This window comes from Panthera pardus, unplaced genomic scaffold, assembly GCF_024362965.1.
Source record: "Panthera pardus isolate Hobbes unplaced genomic scaffold, ASM2436296v1 HiC_scaffold_10, whole genome shotgun sequence".
NCBI classification, from domain to species: Eukaryota; Metazoa; Chordata; class Mammalia; order Carnivora; family Felidae; genus Panthera; species Panthera pardus.
In genome coordinates this window covers 32,727,265-32,745,265 of record NW_026526655.1, presented here as the reverse complement: position 1 = coordinate 32,745,265, position 18,001 = coordinate 32,727,265, and the positions used below count along the sequence as shown (strand labels likewise).

At 37.5% G+C, this 18,001-nt stretch overlaps 1 protein-coding gene across 3 annotated transcripts in view; it reads left to right on the top strand.

Annotated features, from left to right (window-relative positions):
* The window catches only part of NBEAL1 (neurobeachin like 1), a 176,095-nt gene that overhangs the window by 23,412 nt on the left and 134,682 nt on the right, over positions 1-18,001 (top strand). For 2 of the 3 annotated variants that reach the window (XM_053906042.1, XM_053906037.1), the window contains exons 2-5: positions 175-266; positions 4,624-4,785; positions 6,226-6,307; positions 6,867-6,994. In XM_053906042.1, coding sequence (XP_053762017.1) covers positions 175-266; positions 4,624-4,785; positions 6,226-6,307; positions 6,867-6,994 — 464 coding nt within the window. Of the gene's footprint in view, positions 1-174; positions 267-4,623; positions 4,786-6,225; positions 6,308-6,866; positions 6,995-18,001 lie in introns of those variants that run through there. The other variant, XM_019446321.2, reaches the window with a different exon arrangement.

Here is an 18,001-nt window from a genome sequence, read left to right as displayed (position 1 = left end):
TTTTCCATTAAAAGACATTTAAAACCACACTTAATGTTTTCCTGAATATCACTCAAGAGATTTCATATTATTGTTTCTTCAGATTTGTCACTTCATACCTGCTTAACAGGAATGAAAGCATGTTTTTTTTTTCCTGACACGTACATATATTTAATATTGTTTTTCTTATTCCAGAAAGATCCGGATTATCTGAAGCTATGGTTGGACAATTTTGTTTCTAGCTATGAACAATTCTTAGATGTTGACTTTGAAAAGCTGCCTACCAGGTATGTAGAAACAGTGCCCTCCTTAATGCCTATTGCCCATTTAGCCCACCCCCACACCCAGTACCATACCAGCAACCCTCAATTTGTTCTCTGTATTTAAGAGTCTCTATGGTCTGTCTCCTTCTCTATTTTTATCTTATTTTTGCTTCCCTTTCCATATGTTCATCTGTTCAGTTTCTTAAATTCTTCGTATGAGTGAATTCATGATATTTGTTTTTCTCTGACTGATGAACGCGCTATGCTTACCAGTATGGTTTTATTATAGAGGCCTTAGAAAATAACGTGGAAGAGGCGAAGTTTTCAAAGCTGGATTTAAATATCATAAAATGGGAGAAAAATTCAAATTTTGTGGAAAAGTGCAAGTGAAAGTATAAGATCACTTCCCAGGTGAAGTTTTTACTGTATATGAAACCATCTTGAAGACCTTGTAGATGTTAGGTAAGAGAGGTCAGGTTGGCTAGGGTAAAAAGCTGGAGAAATGAGGAGGCACTAGACACTTCTAGCCACAAAAGGAACTCCATTTTATACATATATTGATATGGAAGGGGAGAAATGGGTGGTGGTTGATGATGAGAAAGAGTATCGAGGGAATTAAAAATCTTCAAGGAGGAAAGTGCAGTTTGGGGATGGACATACGCAGTAAGAGGATGGGCATGGGTGAGTAGAGTCTGGAGAATCAGGAGCCAGATCATGAAATGCCATGCATGCATTGCTAATGGACTTTGATTTTTTGTTATGGAAGATATGAGGCTCTACTATTTTCTGCATGAGATTGTCATAATCAAGTTTGTTTTTTAAAAGTCCCTTTGGTAGCAGTAGGAGGTTGAATTGGAAAGAATTGAGACTGAAGACAGGGAAGCCCAGTTAAAAGGCAATTTTAATAATTCAGAGAAGAAATCATTAGAGCTTTGGACCAAGGCACTGAACTTAAAAGATGTGCTTAATGCTCAGAAAGCACTAGTGCTTCATTATTTATAAGTATCGTTTCAGAGTTCTGTATTAGACTATTTATAACAGGTTTTAAATGTTGAAAAATGTTAAATCTTGAGCTCAAAATAATATTACATATTATTGATTTCTACTCTTCAAAGAGTATTTTAATAGTTTGTGCTTAGAAGTGCTTTTATTTAATAATTTGCAGCTCACATTAAAACATGAGCCTAACAGGGCACCCGGGTTGCTCAGTTGTTTAAGTGTCCAACTCCTGATTTTGGCTTAGGTCATGATCTCACAGTTTGTGAGATTGAGTCCTGCATCGGGCTCTGCACTGACAGCTCAGAGCCTGCTTGGGATTCTCTCTCTCCCTCTCTGCCTCTCCCCTGCTTGCATGTACATGTTCCCTCCCTCCCTCCCTCCCTCCCTCCCTCCCCTCTCTCTCTCTCTCTCTCTCTCTCTCACTCTCTCTCAAAATAAATAAATACACATGAAAAGAAAAATAAATCATGAGCCTAAGGATTTAATGGGAGTCAGGATTTGGGCCTTTGAATGCTTGGAATATTGGAATGAAGTCTTCTCAGTTTTGTAAGATGCACTTGTTATACATGTCTTCTTTCTTGGGAGGTCATTTCTAAAAACATTGTGTAGAAGTATATTGCCACTATATTTAAAATCAGATGAAAAATGCCAGCACATTGCTTTATTCATGACTTAGTTGGCTTATTTAAAATTTTATTTCAAATCTGCCAGGAAACTACACCATGAATTTAGATTTTACTAATAGAAAACTTCTAGTTTTTCAAGTGAATACTTTGTGGCAGATGTATAAAACTAGTCAGTTCATCTTAAAGATAAGAAACTCATAGATAATCCTCATTTAAATTAAACTGACTTTCTAAAACTTCTAAGTTAGGGAATTTATAATGCAAGACAAGGAGTGCTTTTACCAGAATTTAAAGCCTTGAGATCTAAGCTGGACTTTTTCCTGTGTTAGATGGAGACAACAATGGGCAGCTGTTTAATACAGACATTCAGTAGCCAAACAGAAGAGTGGAACAGATTACTGGAGATTGGGAAATTTCAGCAAAAGGAGCTTAGTATTTGGAGGCAATAAAGTACTGGTGGTGGGAAAATGCTTCCAAATTCTTAAATATTCATCACATTAGGAACATGGCCAAAAATTTCAACTTTACCTCTAAGTTATGTTCTAACCAAGCCCAAATTTTATAATGAGTGTTAGTAAATACAACAATAGATTTCTCTTCTAGAAGCTAACTTTTTCCTGTCTAGTAAAATTTTAAAAAATGCAAATAGAAGATAGGACAACTCAGGAAAAAGGGAACTAATCCTTTAAGTAACTAGGATTGAATATTAGGAAGTCTCATGTTTCTTTGTTGACTTATGTTTTGGGAAAAGTGAATAGGAATAGTTTAGCTTAGTCTTGAAAATCAGTTATATTTTTAAATTTAAATCTTTATTATTTTGAAGTTACTTTGGTTTTTCTAATCACCTCTTTTGAGCTCTTTAGCAGGAAAAAAGTATATATAAAAATGACAGTTTTTCTGGTACCACCTATAAATAAGAGAGAATGGAAGAATCCAGAATACAAGTGAAGTGATGCCCAGATTAAAATGAAACATGTGTTTTTGTGATGTGGTTATAGAATTTGGCAACCTTGATAATGTGCTTTGTGAGTTCTGTATAATTAAAGTCAGGTGTTTATTTTATAAAGCACTTTATGCTGCAGGGTGGTTCAGAAAGAGGCTAAAAATATTAACATATATATTTATGAGATTATTGGTAATGTGCCTCAAATTTTTCTGGCTACAATGAATAAAATAGCTTTATACTCAGTATAAAAATAGTAGTAAGTCTTCATATTAAGCCTTATCTGAAGAAGAGACTATTATCAAGTATAATTGTCATTTAATTATAGGAGCTCTTCATGGTGCTCCTTTGCGATTGGGTATTTTTCTTTCTTTATTTTGAGAGAGAGCGCGCACACATGGGGCGAGCATGAGTGGGGAGGGGCAGAGAGAGAGAGAGTCCCAAGCAGGCTTTGCACTGTCAGTGCAGGGCCCATTGCAGGATTTGATCTCACAAATTGTGAGATCTCACGGTTTGGGAGATCATGACCTGAGCTGAAATCAAAAGTCTGACACTTAACTGACTGAGTCACCCAGGCTCCCTGTGATTGGGTATTTTTCTTAATAGAGATAGGAAAATTAGTATTTAGTGGTTTATGAAAAGATTCTTAGGCTTTAGTGATGGTGTATTTAAAATATATTACATTTTTATAGTTCTTTACATATATCATAGCTAAAAATGTACATTGACTTTTGGCTTCAGAACCCTGTGAAATAGGGCAGATGATATTACAATTTTAGAGATTAGGGCACCTCAGAGATTAAATTAATGCTTCATGGGACAGAGGTGGAACTTAAGTACACAGGTCTTTTCACTTTGATTCCAGGGGAATTGTGAGAGAGAGTAGCCAGTCATATCCAGTGTTGGTTTGTGTAAAGAAACTGATGGTCGTCTTATCCAAAAACCAGTTGTCACAAAATATTGAAATGTTACTTAAACAAAAAAACTTAGAAAAAAATTGAAATGTTACTTAAAAATGTATTAATGTGGGGTACCTGGGTGGCTCCGTCGGCTGAGTGTCTGACTTTGGCTCAGGTCATGATCTCGCGGTTCATGAGTTTAAGCCCCGCGTTGGGCTCTGTGCTGAGAGCTCAGAGCCTGGATCCTGCTTCAGATTCTGTGTCTTCCTCTCTCTCTGGCCCTCCTTGCTCATGCGCTCTCTCTCTCTCAAAAATAAACATTAAAAAATTTTTTTTTTAATGTATTAATGCTCCTGCTTGGGGTTCTCCATCTGTTTATCTCTTCATCTGTTTATTTGTTTATTTCCTTTCCTTCTGCTGGTTATCTTCTCTCCCTCTTCTGACCACATAGCTTGGGAACCTATAGGTAGCTGAATATTGTTTATTTAGTAAAGCAGTTGACAGATATTAAACCTAGTTATAGGTACTTCATTTTTATTTGCTAGTTATTGTTTCTTTTAGAAATGGTATACACACATACATATATACATATAGATTTTATTTCTAAGTAGACATTGAACTAATTTATATTCTAAAAATTTTATTTGAAAATAGCACAATTGAAGGTAGTAAAGAGACTCTCTTTCTTACTCTCTTTTCTGTAAGCCTGTTCTGAAGTAAGACTACTTACTCTGCTCTACTAATCTTCTAAAGTGTCACACTGATCTTCTGGTGGTGCCTTGCAAAGAAGGTACTGAGCACCTGAAATAAAAGAGCTTCTTAGGAATTTGAGGTGAAAATGCAATTGTTTTAAACTGCCAAAAATTTTCTTCCTGTACTTAATCACCCTTCTTACTTTTTCCCCTTAATTGTAGGGTAGATGATGTGCCTCCAGGAATATCTCTACTTCCTGATAATATTCTGCAGGTTCTAAGGATCCAGCTACTACAGTGTGTTCAGAAAATGGCAGATGGGTTAGAGGAACAGCAACAAACTTTGTCAGTTTTGCTCGTCAAGTTCTTCATTATTCTTTGCAGGTATCTGTATAAACAAACTAGCTATCTGTTTTAAATAATTATCAAAAGAATAATGCATTTATTATTATTAATGGTGTTTATTGCTCATTTGGAGCTTTAAAGATTGCGTGCACCTTCTGTGAAAGGCTTTTGATTTATTATATTGGAAAACCATTTATTTGTTTGTTTATTTATTTATTTAGTTAGTTAGTTAGTTGGTTAAAGTAGGCTCCATGCTCATTGTGGGTCTTGAACTCACAACCCGATACCAAGAATCACATGCTCCACTGACTGAGCGAGCCAGATGCCGCTATTGGACAGCCTTTTAGTTACCATACTTAGTTATACAGAGATTCAGCCAAGATTAAAAAAATAAAAATTGCTGTAAGGACAGTGATGGGAGTTTTTACCTAACCCAAGAATTTGTATTTTCTGTGTGGTCCTCACCTGTAAACCATACATACATTTTTAGTGCTGTGCATTATCATTTGTGAAATGTATTTTTCTAATCTTTAATTTTATAATTTTGCCAAAGAAAGTATAATTATTTTATAGTCTATATTTTCCGGGTTGATAGCTGATTAGGTCTGTGGTACTTAAATTTTGGTGTGTATAAGTATCAACTGGGAAGCTTAATAGGAATACAGAGCTTGAGCCTTACTTATGAAAATTCTGACTCCAAAGAGTTTAGGCAATCTAATTTTTCTTGAATTGAGCATTAACCGGCATATATAAATTTAAGAATGGTTGGGTTAGGGGCACTGTATGCCTCCTCTCTTGTTTTTGGAATACATTTCTTATAGTATGTACTATTTTTTTAATAAATATTTTAGAATTAATTAGTAGTCAAACAGGGATTTAATTTACTGTGCATTTATTTACGTTTCCTTCATTGTTCATTGCATTTGATGCAGGAATCATGGAAAAATTGAGTAATTATTGCTAAAACGTTTCTTTCCTAATTTAGGCTCTTCCAGAACTGTAGACACTTTGCTGATTTTGTGCTCTTTATCATCCTTAAAATTTAGAAAAATAATACAAGAATTAAAACAGTTGAGGAAAAAGGGTTTACTTAGGTGATAAGACATGAGTTGGTGTGTTGATTTTTGTCCTGTTAACTACTTAGTACAATTTTAAAGAAATCAGATATCCTGTAGATAAATAACTGTTTCTCTTTTGTTTCTGCTTTGTGATATTTTTCAATTTTTCTATAATAAATAAATGTTGATCAGCATGTACTTCTTAAATGTTTCTGCTTATAGTAGTAGTTAAATGTTGCATGAGGTGTATTTTACAGTTTTAGTGGGAAAGCAGTTATATAACCATATTGATTTTAAGTTTTAATAAATGTCATTTACATTTCATTTGCCAACATGTATTTTCAAAATTCAGCTTGAATACATGAGCATACATTTTTCTCATTATTCATGTGTAATAAATATTCTTTGTTTTTCCTCACAGAAATCTGTCTAATGTGGAAGAAATTGGGACTTGCTCTTACATTAATCATGTCATCACTATGACAACACTCTACATTCAGCAAGTAGGTGTGAATTAATATATTCCTTTTGTTGCTTTACTGAGAGTAACTAGGTTTTCCTTTTTTTTTTAATATTATAATTAGTAAAGTTAAATGTTTTTAGAGGAGGTAATAATTGAGAAGAGAATTAAAGTTACCATTAGGAACTATATATTTTAGACATCTTAAAACATATTATCTAAAAGAGAAGCAATTGTTAATACATTTTATTTTAATCAAAAATTACTGTTTTATAAATGGCTTTTTACAGTGATATAATTTGTCAACTTATGTATTATTTATCATCAAATATTCCTCTTATTGAAAACATATTCTTTTTTGCAAAGATGATTGGGTATCCATTTGAAACTCTTCCTAGGCCATATTTAACATTTGAAGGGTTATATCTAGTCCATATGATTAACTGACTCTTTAAACTCAGTTGGAACTTAGGTTTATTTGAATAAAAATGATTTATGAGATGATCAATGAAAGGTGTTGTCTTTTAATGATGTAGATAAGAATGTTAAGCAGTTTTAACATTTTTAACTAAATACAATTTTATGTTTAACTCTACTTTCAGTTAAAAAGCAAAAAAAAAGAGAAGGAATTGGCAGATCAGACATCTATTGAAGAATTTGTAATCCATGCATTGGCATTTTGTGAAAGTTTATATGATCCATATCGGAATTGGAGGCATAGAATTTCAGGGTATGTCTTATAAATCATAATGTTCACTTAAAACCTTAATGTCGTAAATATATGTAATTCTTCAATGCAGGTCTTATTCTCTATGAAAAAAATTGGTAAGATGTGTATAAGACCCCTATCTCTATCTCAGATAGAAAGCTATATTGGAAGTAATGAATTAGTAAAAACTGCCACTTCCAGATAAATAATTTGCTCAGAATTTTTATTTTGTAATGCAGTTGAATGCTAATAATCAGATAGTGGCAGAGGGGCAGAGAGAGAGGGAGACACAGAATCCGAAGCAGGCTCCAGGCTCTGAGCTGTCATCACAGAGCCCGAAGCGGGGTCGATCTCAGGAGCGGTGAGATCATGACCTGAGCCGGTCAGATGCTCAACTGACTGAGCCACCCAGGCGCCTCTCCAGGTTCCACTTAATATTCACTATTGGTGAACCCAACAGTTGAGTACCTGGAAAAGGAGAAGTATTGTGTGCAGAGTGCCTGTCACAGCCTTACAAAACAGATAGAATATAGGATGATGGGTTTGCAGCTTAATGACAATAGTTAATGACCAGTTCAGGGCTCAAAAAGAAGAGTGCTCCATTTATAGTCTTTCTACTCATTCATCACTTTGGTTCTTGACTAATCAATGTTCTTTCCACCCCCACCCCTCCCACCACCAAAAAGGCTTTATTACATACAGAGAGGATGGGTTCATTCCTTCTTGGCTGCTGCCTTCCTCATGGCTGCCAGGTTGCTCATCTTCTCTCTCTTCCTCTTTGTGTGTGTGTGTGTGTGTGTGTGTGTCTCCCTACCCTTTTCTTTTAAAAAAAAAATTTTTTTTTTTTTTTAATGTTATTTATTTTTGAGACAGAGACAGAGCATGAGCAGGGAAGGGGCAGAGAGAGAGGGAGACACAGAATGTGAAGCAGGCTCCAGGCTCTGACCTGTCAGCACAGAGCCTAATGTGTGGCTCGAACTCACGAACCTTGAGATCATGACCTGAACTGAAGTCGGACGCTTAACCGACTGAGCCACCCAGGTGCCCCTCCCTACCCTTTTCTTGATGAACCTGAGGGCATTCTTGTCCTTGGAGACCTTGAGCAGCTCTATGGCAGCAGCTGTGCCTTGGCTTGCTCACATTCTTAGTCACTTTGTGGCCTTTGTTGAGGCCCACGTCTATAGGGTGGCTGCTGCTCCGCAGTACTCAAGCCAGTGTTCTCTCTATTTTGACATATTTATGCCAGGGATTGCTTAAGAAAATGGCATCTCTTGCTCTCACTCTTGGTACTTCTGCATCTTCCACCTTAGATATGTTAGTAATGGCAAATCTAAGATAACGTTTTAAGTTTTGAAACAATGACAGTTTTTCTTTGTAAACAGAAAGACATATACAGAAAGAGGAACATAAAATCAGTCTGAAAATGACAGGAGAGGTTTTTAAAGGAATCTTAAGAACAAAATAAATTTAAGTTGGGAGAAGGAGGGGCGTCTGGGTGGCTCAGTCAGTTAAGGGTCTGCCTTTGGTTCAGGTCCTGATCTCACGGCTTGTGAGTTTGAGCCCCATGTTGGGCTCTGTGCTGACAGCTCAGAGTCTGGAGCCTGCTTCTGTTCCTGTGTCTCCCTCTCTCTCTGCCCCTCCCCTGCTCGCTCTTGCTCTCTCTCTCTCTCAAAATTGAATAAACGTTAAAATAATTTAAAAAATAATAAAGTTGGGAGGAGATAAGATACAAAAAGTAGATGTGATAACAAACTAAAACAAATAAAATTGGTAAAAGAAAACAAAAACAACTTTTGAGAGCCAACAACAAGAAGAGATTTAAACACTGTAGCATAGAAAGAGAATTCTACATATATAAGATGACAACAGGAAGAGGAACAAAGAGTAGGGGGATCAGTGGTGGCATTCATGAGTGTGTGTGCAATATACATGCCAGGAATTATGCTGGAAGCTGTCCATGTATTATCTCTAATAAATGTAATAACAATTTTGCTACTAATGGTAAGAACTACATTAGAGGTAGATGGTAAAGCAGAGGTTCAGACTCCTCTTACTTTAACTTTGATAAGGAAATGAAACATAACTGAAAATAAATCCTGGAATTAGGAAAAATCTATAGCTCATGGGAGATCTATATAAGGGAGCTATAGCAGTAACTTATACCTTATAAATTAATCTGATTCTGAAGTTAAGTGGAAACTTGGAATGTATATATTTTCTTATTTATTATTTCTGTTTGTTGCTTACAGAGGCATTTAAAATACCTTGTTTCATAAAATATATAGATTTTTTTCATATCTCCATATGCAATTTGATTTAATTGAATAGATTTGATTAATCTATTGCTTCAGTTTTGATTCTGTTTGTAGCATTTTACTGATTTAGAAAGATTTTGTCAAGTGTAACTAAAATAGGTGTAGGGAAAGAATTCTTCCCTGAAAAGGACTTACTCAATTCAAACATGTATGTAGAAGTATATTTATCAAGTTTCTACTTTGTGCCCAGTGTAAGTTTAGTAGGACTCATTACCTGCCCAAAGATAAAAACAAGTTAATTAGATTTAGTTATGCCCTGGGACTCCTACTGGCCAAATCTAAGACAATGGATACATGAAAATAATTAATTGTTGAAAAGACTTATAAACTGACTGAATTGGTAGAGCCTGTGATTGTTGATCCCTGGGTTGTGAGTTTGAGCTCCACATTGGGTGTAGTTGAGTTAGTTTACTACTAAAAAAAAAAAAAAAAAAAAAAAAAAAGAATTGGGTGAGCCACCTGGGTGGCTCACTTGGTAAGCGACTGACTCTTGATTTTAGCTCAGGTCATTATCTTATGGTTGGGAGATGGAGCCCTATATTGCTTTCCCTGCTGAGTGTGGAGCCTGTGTATGGTTCTCTCTCTCCCTCTACCCCTCTCCCTGCCCCCCCCACCCCCTCAAATTAAAAAAAAACAAAAAAAGAATTATAAACCATTCAGAAAAAAAGGAATTAATGAGTCCATACCAGTAATAGATGATAAGTAGATGATAAGTAGGGTGGATGGATGGATGGATGGATGGATAGATAGATAGAAAGATAGATAGATAAAGGGAGAAGGGAGGACACTTGTTTATAGTAGAAGGCCAAGTGCCAATTAGTAAATGTATAAGGGGTTGGGAAAAAAATCAGCATTTTACACAAATTATAAGGGAAGATATGGATCAGGATGCTAAATCTAGGGAAGTTTTGGTAAGCAGCATGATTTTTGCATGGTTTTAAAATGCTTCGCCAAAGATTACTTCTTCATTGCAAAAGAAAAATTAGTAATTATTTTGTACAGTACTGGATAGTACATTGACTGGATTATCAAAATTAACATCAGTGAGAAGCACATGGATATCTGGGCCTCCAACTGTGGTGCTCCAAGGACACGTTATTGCTTTTATAGTATTCCAACCAAGAATGCATAATCTGAATCTAATTGAATGGAAACATTAAGGAAACCCAAAATGAAGAACATTTTAATGAATAAAAGGAGGGAGTGTGGGACAGCATTCTTTAAAAATATCATAAATGTTTTAGGTTAAAGGAGGGAAAAAAGCCATGACAGCTAAATGTAATATCTGGATAGGAAGCTATACTAAGAGGGGGAGAAAATGCTATTAAGGATATTCTTTGGTCATTTGACAAAACTGAATTATGAATGGTAGGTAAATGTATTATGTTACATGTATAGAAATTTATAATTATACTGTGTTATTGTGTAAGACACTATCCCTTTTCTTAGCAAGTATTCACTTAAGTATTTAGAAATGCCAGAATGTACATAATTTCCTTTTAAATGCTCTGAAAAATGTTACATGTGTGAATATATGTATATATAAATACATGTGCACTGTATATATGGGGAGAGAGTAAGCAAATGATAAAGCATTTGGGATAAAATTTTAACAGTGAACCTGAGTAAGAGATATTTGAAGTTCTTTGTACTATTTTTATTCTTGCAAATTTTGCGAGAGCTTGAATTTATTTCCAGATTAAAAGTTTAAAGATTAAGAAAGATAGTTATGTCCTAGGCATGATGGCAGCACAAAAAAGAAGCACAAAATAATTGATCAAAGAACATGAACTTAAAAAACTAAGATGCAAACTCGTTTTGCAGTCCTCAGAAGATTGGTATGTATTAGCATGTCCTAAGTGCTAGATGCTTGACCCAAATATCAGATAATGATGAAACAAATAGGCTGTGTTCTAAAAATGGTACAAGACTAAGTTCATTTTTAGTTCTTCTGTCTTATCCTATTGAAAACATGTAGTGCAGACTACTCATGCTCTAATGTTTTTGTTATGTATAACGGTTTTCATCCCTTTTATTTATGTTAGCATATTAAATTTTGCTACAACAATAATGGGAACTGTATGTTCATAGTTACATTTAATACAGCGCCTTTAGAATGAGTCATGAATCACAAATTGTGGGAGTATATTTTTATTGTGTTACTAAAGTGACAGCTTTTATTGTTTGTAGCATAGTAGTTGGATAGGATATTTGTTTTTTTGGGGTTTTTTTTATTTCCTTAGTTGAAAAGACAGTTATAATTTATTTTTGGGTTTTTTTTTTTATGCCTCTCCGCATTTTATTTATTTATTTTTTTAATATATGAAATTTATTGTCAAATTGGTTTCCATACAACACCCAGTGCTTATCCCAAAAGGTGCCCTCCTCAATACCCATCACCCACCCTCCCCTCCCTCCCACTCCCCATCAACCCTCAGTTTGTTCTCAGTTTTTAACAGTCTCTTATGCTTTGGCTCTCTCCCACTCTAACTCTAACCTCTTTTTTTTTTTTTTTTCCTTCCCCTCCCCCATGGGCTTCTGTTACGTTTCTCAGGATCCACATAAGAGTGAAACCATATGGTATCTGTCTTTCTCTGTATGGCTTATTTCACTTAGCATCACACTCTCCAGTTCCATCCACGTTGCTACAAAGGGCCATATTTCATTTTTTCTCATTGCCACGTAGTATTCCATTGTGTATATAAACCACAATTTCTTTATCCATTCATCAGTTGATGGACATTTAGGCTCTTTCCATCATTTGGCTATTGTTGAGAGTGCTGCTATAAACATTGGGGTACAAGTGCCCCTATGCATCAGTACTCCTGTATCCCTTGGGTAAATTCCTAGCAGTGCTATTGCTGGGTCATAGGGTAGGTCTATTTTTAATTTTCTGAGGAACCTCCACACTGCTTTCCAGAGCGGCTGCACCAATTTACATTCCCACCAACAGTGCAAGAGGGTTCCCGTTTCTCCACATCCTCTCCAGCATCTATAGTGTCCTGATTTGTTCATTTTGCCCACTCTGACTGGCGTGAGGTGATATCTGAGTGTGGTTTTGATTTGTATTTCCCTGATAAGGAGCGACGTTGAACATCTTTTCATGTGCCTGTTGGCCATCCGGATGTCTTCTTTAGAGAAGTGTCTATTCATGTTTTCTGCCCATTTCTTCACTGGGTTATTTGTTTTTCGGGTGTGGAGTTTGGTGAGCTCTTTATAGATTTTGGATACTAGCCCTTTGTCCGATATGTCATTTGCAAATATCTTTTCCCATTCCGTTGGTTGCCTTTTAGTTTTGTTGGTTGTTTCCTTTGCTGTGCAGAAGCTTTTTATCTTCATAAGGTCCCAGTAATTCACTTTTGCTTTTAATTCCCTTGCCTTTGGGGATGTGTCGAGTAAGAGATTGCTACGGCTGAGGTCAGAGAGGTCTTTTCCTGCTTTCTCCTCTAGGGTTTTGATGGTTTCCTGTCTCACATTCAGGTCCTTTATCCATTTTGAGTTTATTTTTGTGAATGGTGTGAGAAAGTGGTCTAGTTTCAACCTTCTGCATGTTGCTGTCCAGTTCTCCCAGCACCATTTGTTAAAGAGACTGTCTTTTTTCCATTGGATGTTCTTTCCTGCTTTGTCAAAGATGAGTTGGCCATACGTTTGTGGGTCTAGTTCTGGGGTTTCTATTCTATTCCATTGGTCTATGTGTCTGTTTTTGTGCCAATACCATGTTGTCTTGATGATGACAGCTTTGTAGTAGAGGCTAAAGTCTGGGATTGTGATGCCTCCTGCTTTGGTCTTCTTCTTCAAAATTACTTTGGCTATTCGGGGCCTTTTGTGGTTCCATATGAATTTTAGGATTGCTTGTTCTAGTTTAGAGAAGAATGCTGGTGCAATTTTGATTGGGATTGCATTGAATGTGTAGATAGCTTTGGGTAGTATTGACATTTTGACAATATTTATTCTTCCAATCCATGAGCAGGGAATGTCTTTCCATTTCTTTAAATCTTCTTCAATTACCTTCATAAGCTTTCTGTAGTTTTCAGCATACAGATCTTTTACATCTTTGGTTAGATTTATTCCTAGGTATTTTATGCTTCTGGGTGCAATTGTGAATGGGATCAGTTTCTTTATTTGTCTTTCTGTTGCTTCATTTTTAGTGTATAAGAATGCAACTGATTTCTGTACATTGATTTTGTATCCTGCAACTTTGCTGAATTCATGTATCAGTTCTAGCAGACTTTTGGTGGAGTCTATCGGATTTTGCATGTATAATATCATGTCATCTGCAAAAAGCGAAAGCTTGACTTCATCTTTGCCAATTTTGATGCCTTTGATTTCCTTTTGTTGTCTGATTGCTGATGCTAGAACTTCCAGCACTATGTTAAACAACAGCGGTGAGAGTGGGCATCCCTATCGTGTTCCTGATCTCAGGGAAAAAGCTCTCAGTTTTTCCCCGTTGAGGATGATGTTAGCTGTGGGCTTTTCATAAATGGCTTTTATGATCTTTAAGTATGTTCCTTCTATCCCGACTTTCTCAAGGGTTTTTATTAAGAAAGGGTGCTGGATTTTGTCAAAGGCCTTTTCTGCATCGATTGACAGGATCATATGGTTCTTCTCTTTTTTTTTGTTAATGTGATGTATCACGTTGATTGATTTGCGAATGTTGAACCAGCCCTGCATCCCAGGAATGAATCCCACTTGATCATGGTGAATAATTCTTTTTATATGCCATTGAATTCGATTTGCTAGTATCTTATTGAGAATTTTTGCATCCATATTCATCAGGGATATTGGCCTGTAGTTCTCTTTTTTTACTGGGTCTCTGTCTGGTTTAGGAATCAAAGTAATACTGGCTTCATAGAATGAGTCGGGAAGTTTTCCTTCCCTTTCTATTTCTTGGAATAGCTTGAGAAGGATAGGTATTATCTCTGCTTTAAACGTCTGGTAGAACTCCCCTGGGAAGCCATCTAGTCCTGGACTCTTATTTGTTGGGAGACTTTTGATAACCGATTCAATTTCTTCTCTGGTTATGGGTCTGTTCAAGCTTTCTATTTCCTCCTGATTGAGTTTTGGAAGAGTGTGGGTGTTTAGGAATTTGTCCATTTCTTCCAGGTTGTCCAATTTGTTGGCATATAATTTTTCATAGTATTCCCTGATAATTGTTTGTATCTCTGAGGGATTGGTTGTAATAATTCCATTTTCATTCATGATTTTATCTATTTGGGTCATCTCCCTTTTCTTTTTGAGAAGCCTGGCTAGAGGTTTGTCAATTTTGTTTATTTTTTCAAAAAACCAACTCTTGGTTTCCTTGATCTGCTCTACCGTTTTTTTAGACTCTATATTGTTTATTTCTGCTCTGATCTTTATTATTTCTCTTCTTCTGGTGGGTTTAGGCTGCCTTTGCTGTTCGGCTTCTATTTCCTTTAGGTGTGCTGTTAGATTTTGTATTTGGGATTTTTCTTGTTTCTTGAGATAGGCCTGGATTCCAATGTATTTTCCTCTCAGGACTGCCTTCGCTGCGTCCCAAAGCGTTTGGATTGTTGTATTTTCATTTTCGTTTGTTTCCATATATTTTTTAATTTCTTCTCTAATTGCCTGATTGACCCACTCATTCGTTAGTAGGGTGTTCTTTAACCTCCATGCTTTTGGAGGTTTTCCAGACTTTTTCCTGTGGTTGATTTCAAGCTTTATAGCATTGTGGTCTGAAAGTATGCATGGTATAATTTCAATTCTTGTAAACTTATGAAGGGCTGTTTTGTGACCCAGTATATGATCTATCTTGGAGAATGTTCCATGTGCACTCGAGAAGAAAGTATATTCTGTTGCTTTGGGATGCAGAGTTCTAAATATATCTGTCAAATCCATCTGATCCAATGTATCATTCAGGGCCCTTGTTTCTTTATTGACTGTGTGTCTAGATGATCTATCCATTTCTGTAACTGGGGTTTTAAAGTCCCTGCAATGACCACATTCTTATCAATAAGGTTGCTTATGTTTATGAGTAATTGTTTTATATATTTGGGGGCTCCGGTATTCAGCGCAAAGACATTTATAATTGTTAGCTCTTCCTGATGGATAGACCCTGTAATTATTATATAATGCCCTTCTTCATCTCTTGCTACAGGCTTTAATTTAAAGTCTAGTTTGTCTGATATAAGTATGGCTACTCCAGCTTTCTTTTGGCTTCCAGTAGCATGATAAATAGTTCTCCATCCCCTCACTCTCAATCTAAAGGTGTCCTCAGATCTAAAATGAGTCTCTTGTAGACAGCAAATAGATGGGTCTTGTTTTTTTATCCATTCTGATACCCTATGTCTTTTGGTTGGCACATTTAATCCATTTACATTCAGTGTTATTATAGAAAGATACGGGTTTAGAGTCATTGTGATGTCTGTATGTTTTATGCTTGTAGTGATGTCTCTGGTACTTTGTCTCACAGGATCCCCCTTAGGATCTCTTGTAGGGCTGGTTTAGTGGTGACAAATTCCTTCAGTTTTTGTTTGTTTGGGAAGACCTTTATCTCTCCTTCTATTCCAAATGACAGACTTGCTGGATAAAGGATTCTCGGCTGCATATTTTTTCTGTTTAGCACACTGAAGATATCGTGCCAAGCCTTTCTGGCCTGCCAAGTTTCAAAAGAGAGATCAGTCACGAGTCTTATAGGTCTCCCTTTATATGTGAGGGCACGTTTATCCCTTGCTGCTTTCAGAATTTTCTCTTTATCCTTGTATTTTGCCAGTTTCACTATGATATGTCGTGCAGAAGATCGATTCAAGTTACGTCTGAAGGGAGTTCTCTGTGCCTCTTGGATTTCAATGCCTTTGTCCTTCCCCAGGTCAGGGAAGTTCTCAGCTATTATTTCTTCAAGTACCCCTTCAGCACCTCTCCCTCTCTCTTCCTCCTCTGGGATACCAATTATGCGTATATTATTTCTTTTTAGTGCATCGCTTAGTTCTCTAATTTTCCCCTCATACTCCTGGATTTTTTTATCTCTCTTTCTCTCAGCTTCCTCTTTTTCCATAACTTTATCTTCTAGTTCACCTATTCTCTCCTCTGCCTCTTCAATCCGAGCTGTTGTTGTTTCCATTTTGTTTTGCATTTCGTTTAAAGCGCTTTTCAGCTCCTCGTGACTGTTCCTTAGTCCCTTGATCTCTGTAGCAAGAGATTCTCTGCTGTCCTCTATACTGTTTTCAAGCCCAGCAATTAATTTTATGACTATTATTCTAAATTCACTTTCTGTTATATTATTTAAATCCTTTTTGATCAGTTCATTAGCTGTTGTTATTTCCTGGAGATTCTTCTGAGGGGAATTCTTCTGTTCGGTCATTTTGGATAGTCCCTGGAGTGGTGGGGACCTGCAGGGCACTTCCCCTGTGCTGTGGTGTATAACTGGAGTTGGTGGGCGGGGCTGCAGTCTGACCTGATGTCTGCCCCCAGCCCACCGCAGGGGCCACAGTCAGACTGGCGTGTGCCTTCTCTTCCCCTCTCCTAGGGGCGGGATTCACTGTGGGGTGGCATGGCCCATCTGGGCTACTTGCACACTGCCAGGCTTGTGGTGCTGGGGATCTGGCGTATTAGCTGGGGTGGGTAGGCAAGGTGCAGGGGGGCAGGGGGGGCAGGCTTAGCTCGCTTCTCCTTAGGTGATCCACTTCAGGAGGGGCCCTGTGGCAGCGGAGGGAGTCAGATCCGCTGCCGGAGGTTTGGCTCCGCAGAAGCACAGAGTTGGGTATTTGCGGGGAGCGAGCAAGTTCCCTGGCAGGAACTGGTTCCCTTTGGGATTTTGGCTGGGGGATGGGCGGGGGAGACGGCGCTGGTGAGCGCCTTTGTTCCCCACCAAACTGAGCTCTGTCGCCTGGGGGCTGAGCAGCTCTCCCTCCCTTTGTCCTCCAGCCTTCCCGCTTTCTGAGCAGAGCTGTTAGCGTATGACCTCACAGACGCTAAGACGCGCTTGCTGTGGGAACACAGTCCGTCTGGCCCTTCCTCTTTTGCCAGCCAGACTCGGGGGCTCTGCTTGGCACGCGAGCCGCCCCTCCTCCCCAGCTCCCTCCCACCAGTCGGTGGAGCGCGCACCGCCTCACCGCCCTTCCTACCCTCATCCGTGGGCCTCTCGTCTGCGCTTGGCTCCGGAGACTCCGTTCTGCTAATCCTCCGGCGGTTTTCTGGGTTATTTAGGCAGGTGTAGGTGGAATCTAAGTGATCAGCAGGACGCGCGGTGAGCCCAGCGTCCTCCTATGCCGCCATCTTCCCTCTCTCTATCTGGATAGGATATTTGGATAGGATATATCCAGTCTATTAGTTCATACCATAATTTATAATAAATAGGCAAAATGTAAATAATCTCATGGAAAAACCTAACTGAAAGGTAAATCATCCTTTTAAAATTAATTTTTCTATCACATTACTGAGTTTTTTTTAAAGGCATGGCTAAATTTTTAATTTGAAACTCTAGTAATATTTGTGTTGTCTTAAAGGTATACAAAAAAATCTGAATAATAGTATTATTTAAATAGAAAGATCCAATAGTGTTTGAATTTAAAATAAATACAGGGGTGCCTGGGTGGCTTAGTTGGTTAAGCATCTGACTTTGGCTCAGGTCATGATCTCACAGTTCATGAGTTTGAGCCCCATGTTGGGTTCTGTGCTGACAGATTAGAGCCTGGAGCCTGCTTCGGATTCTGTGTTATCCTTCTGTTTCTGCCCCTACCCCGTTCATGCTGTCTCT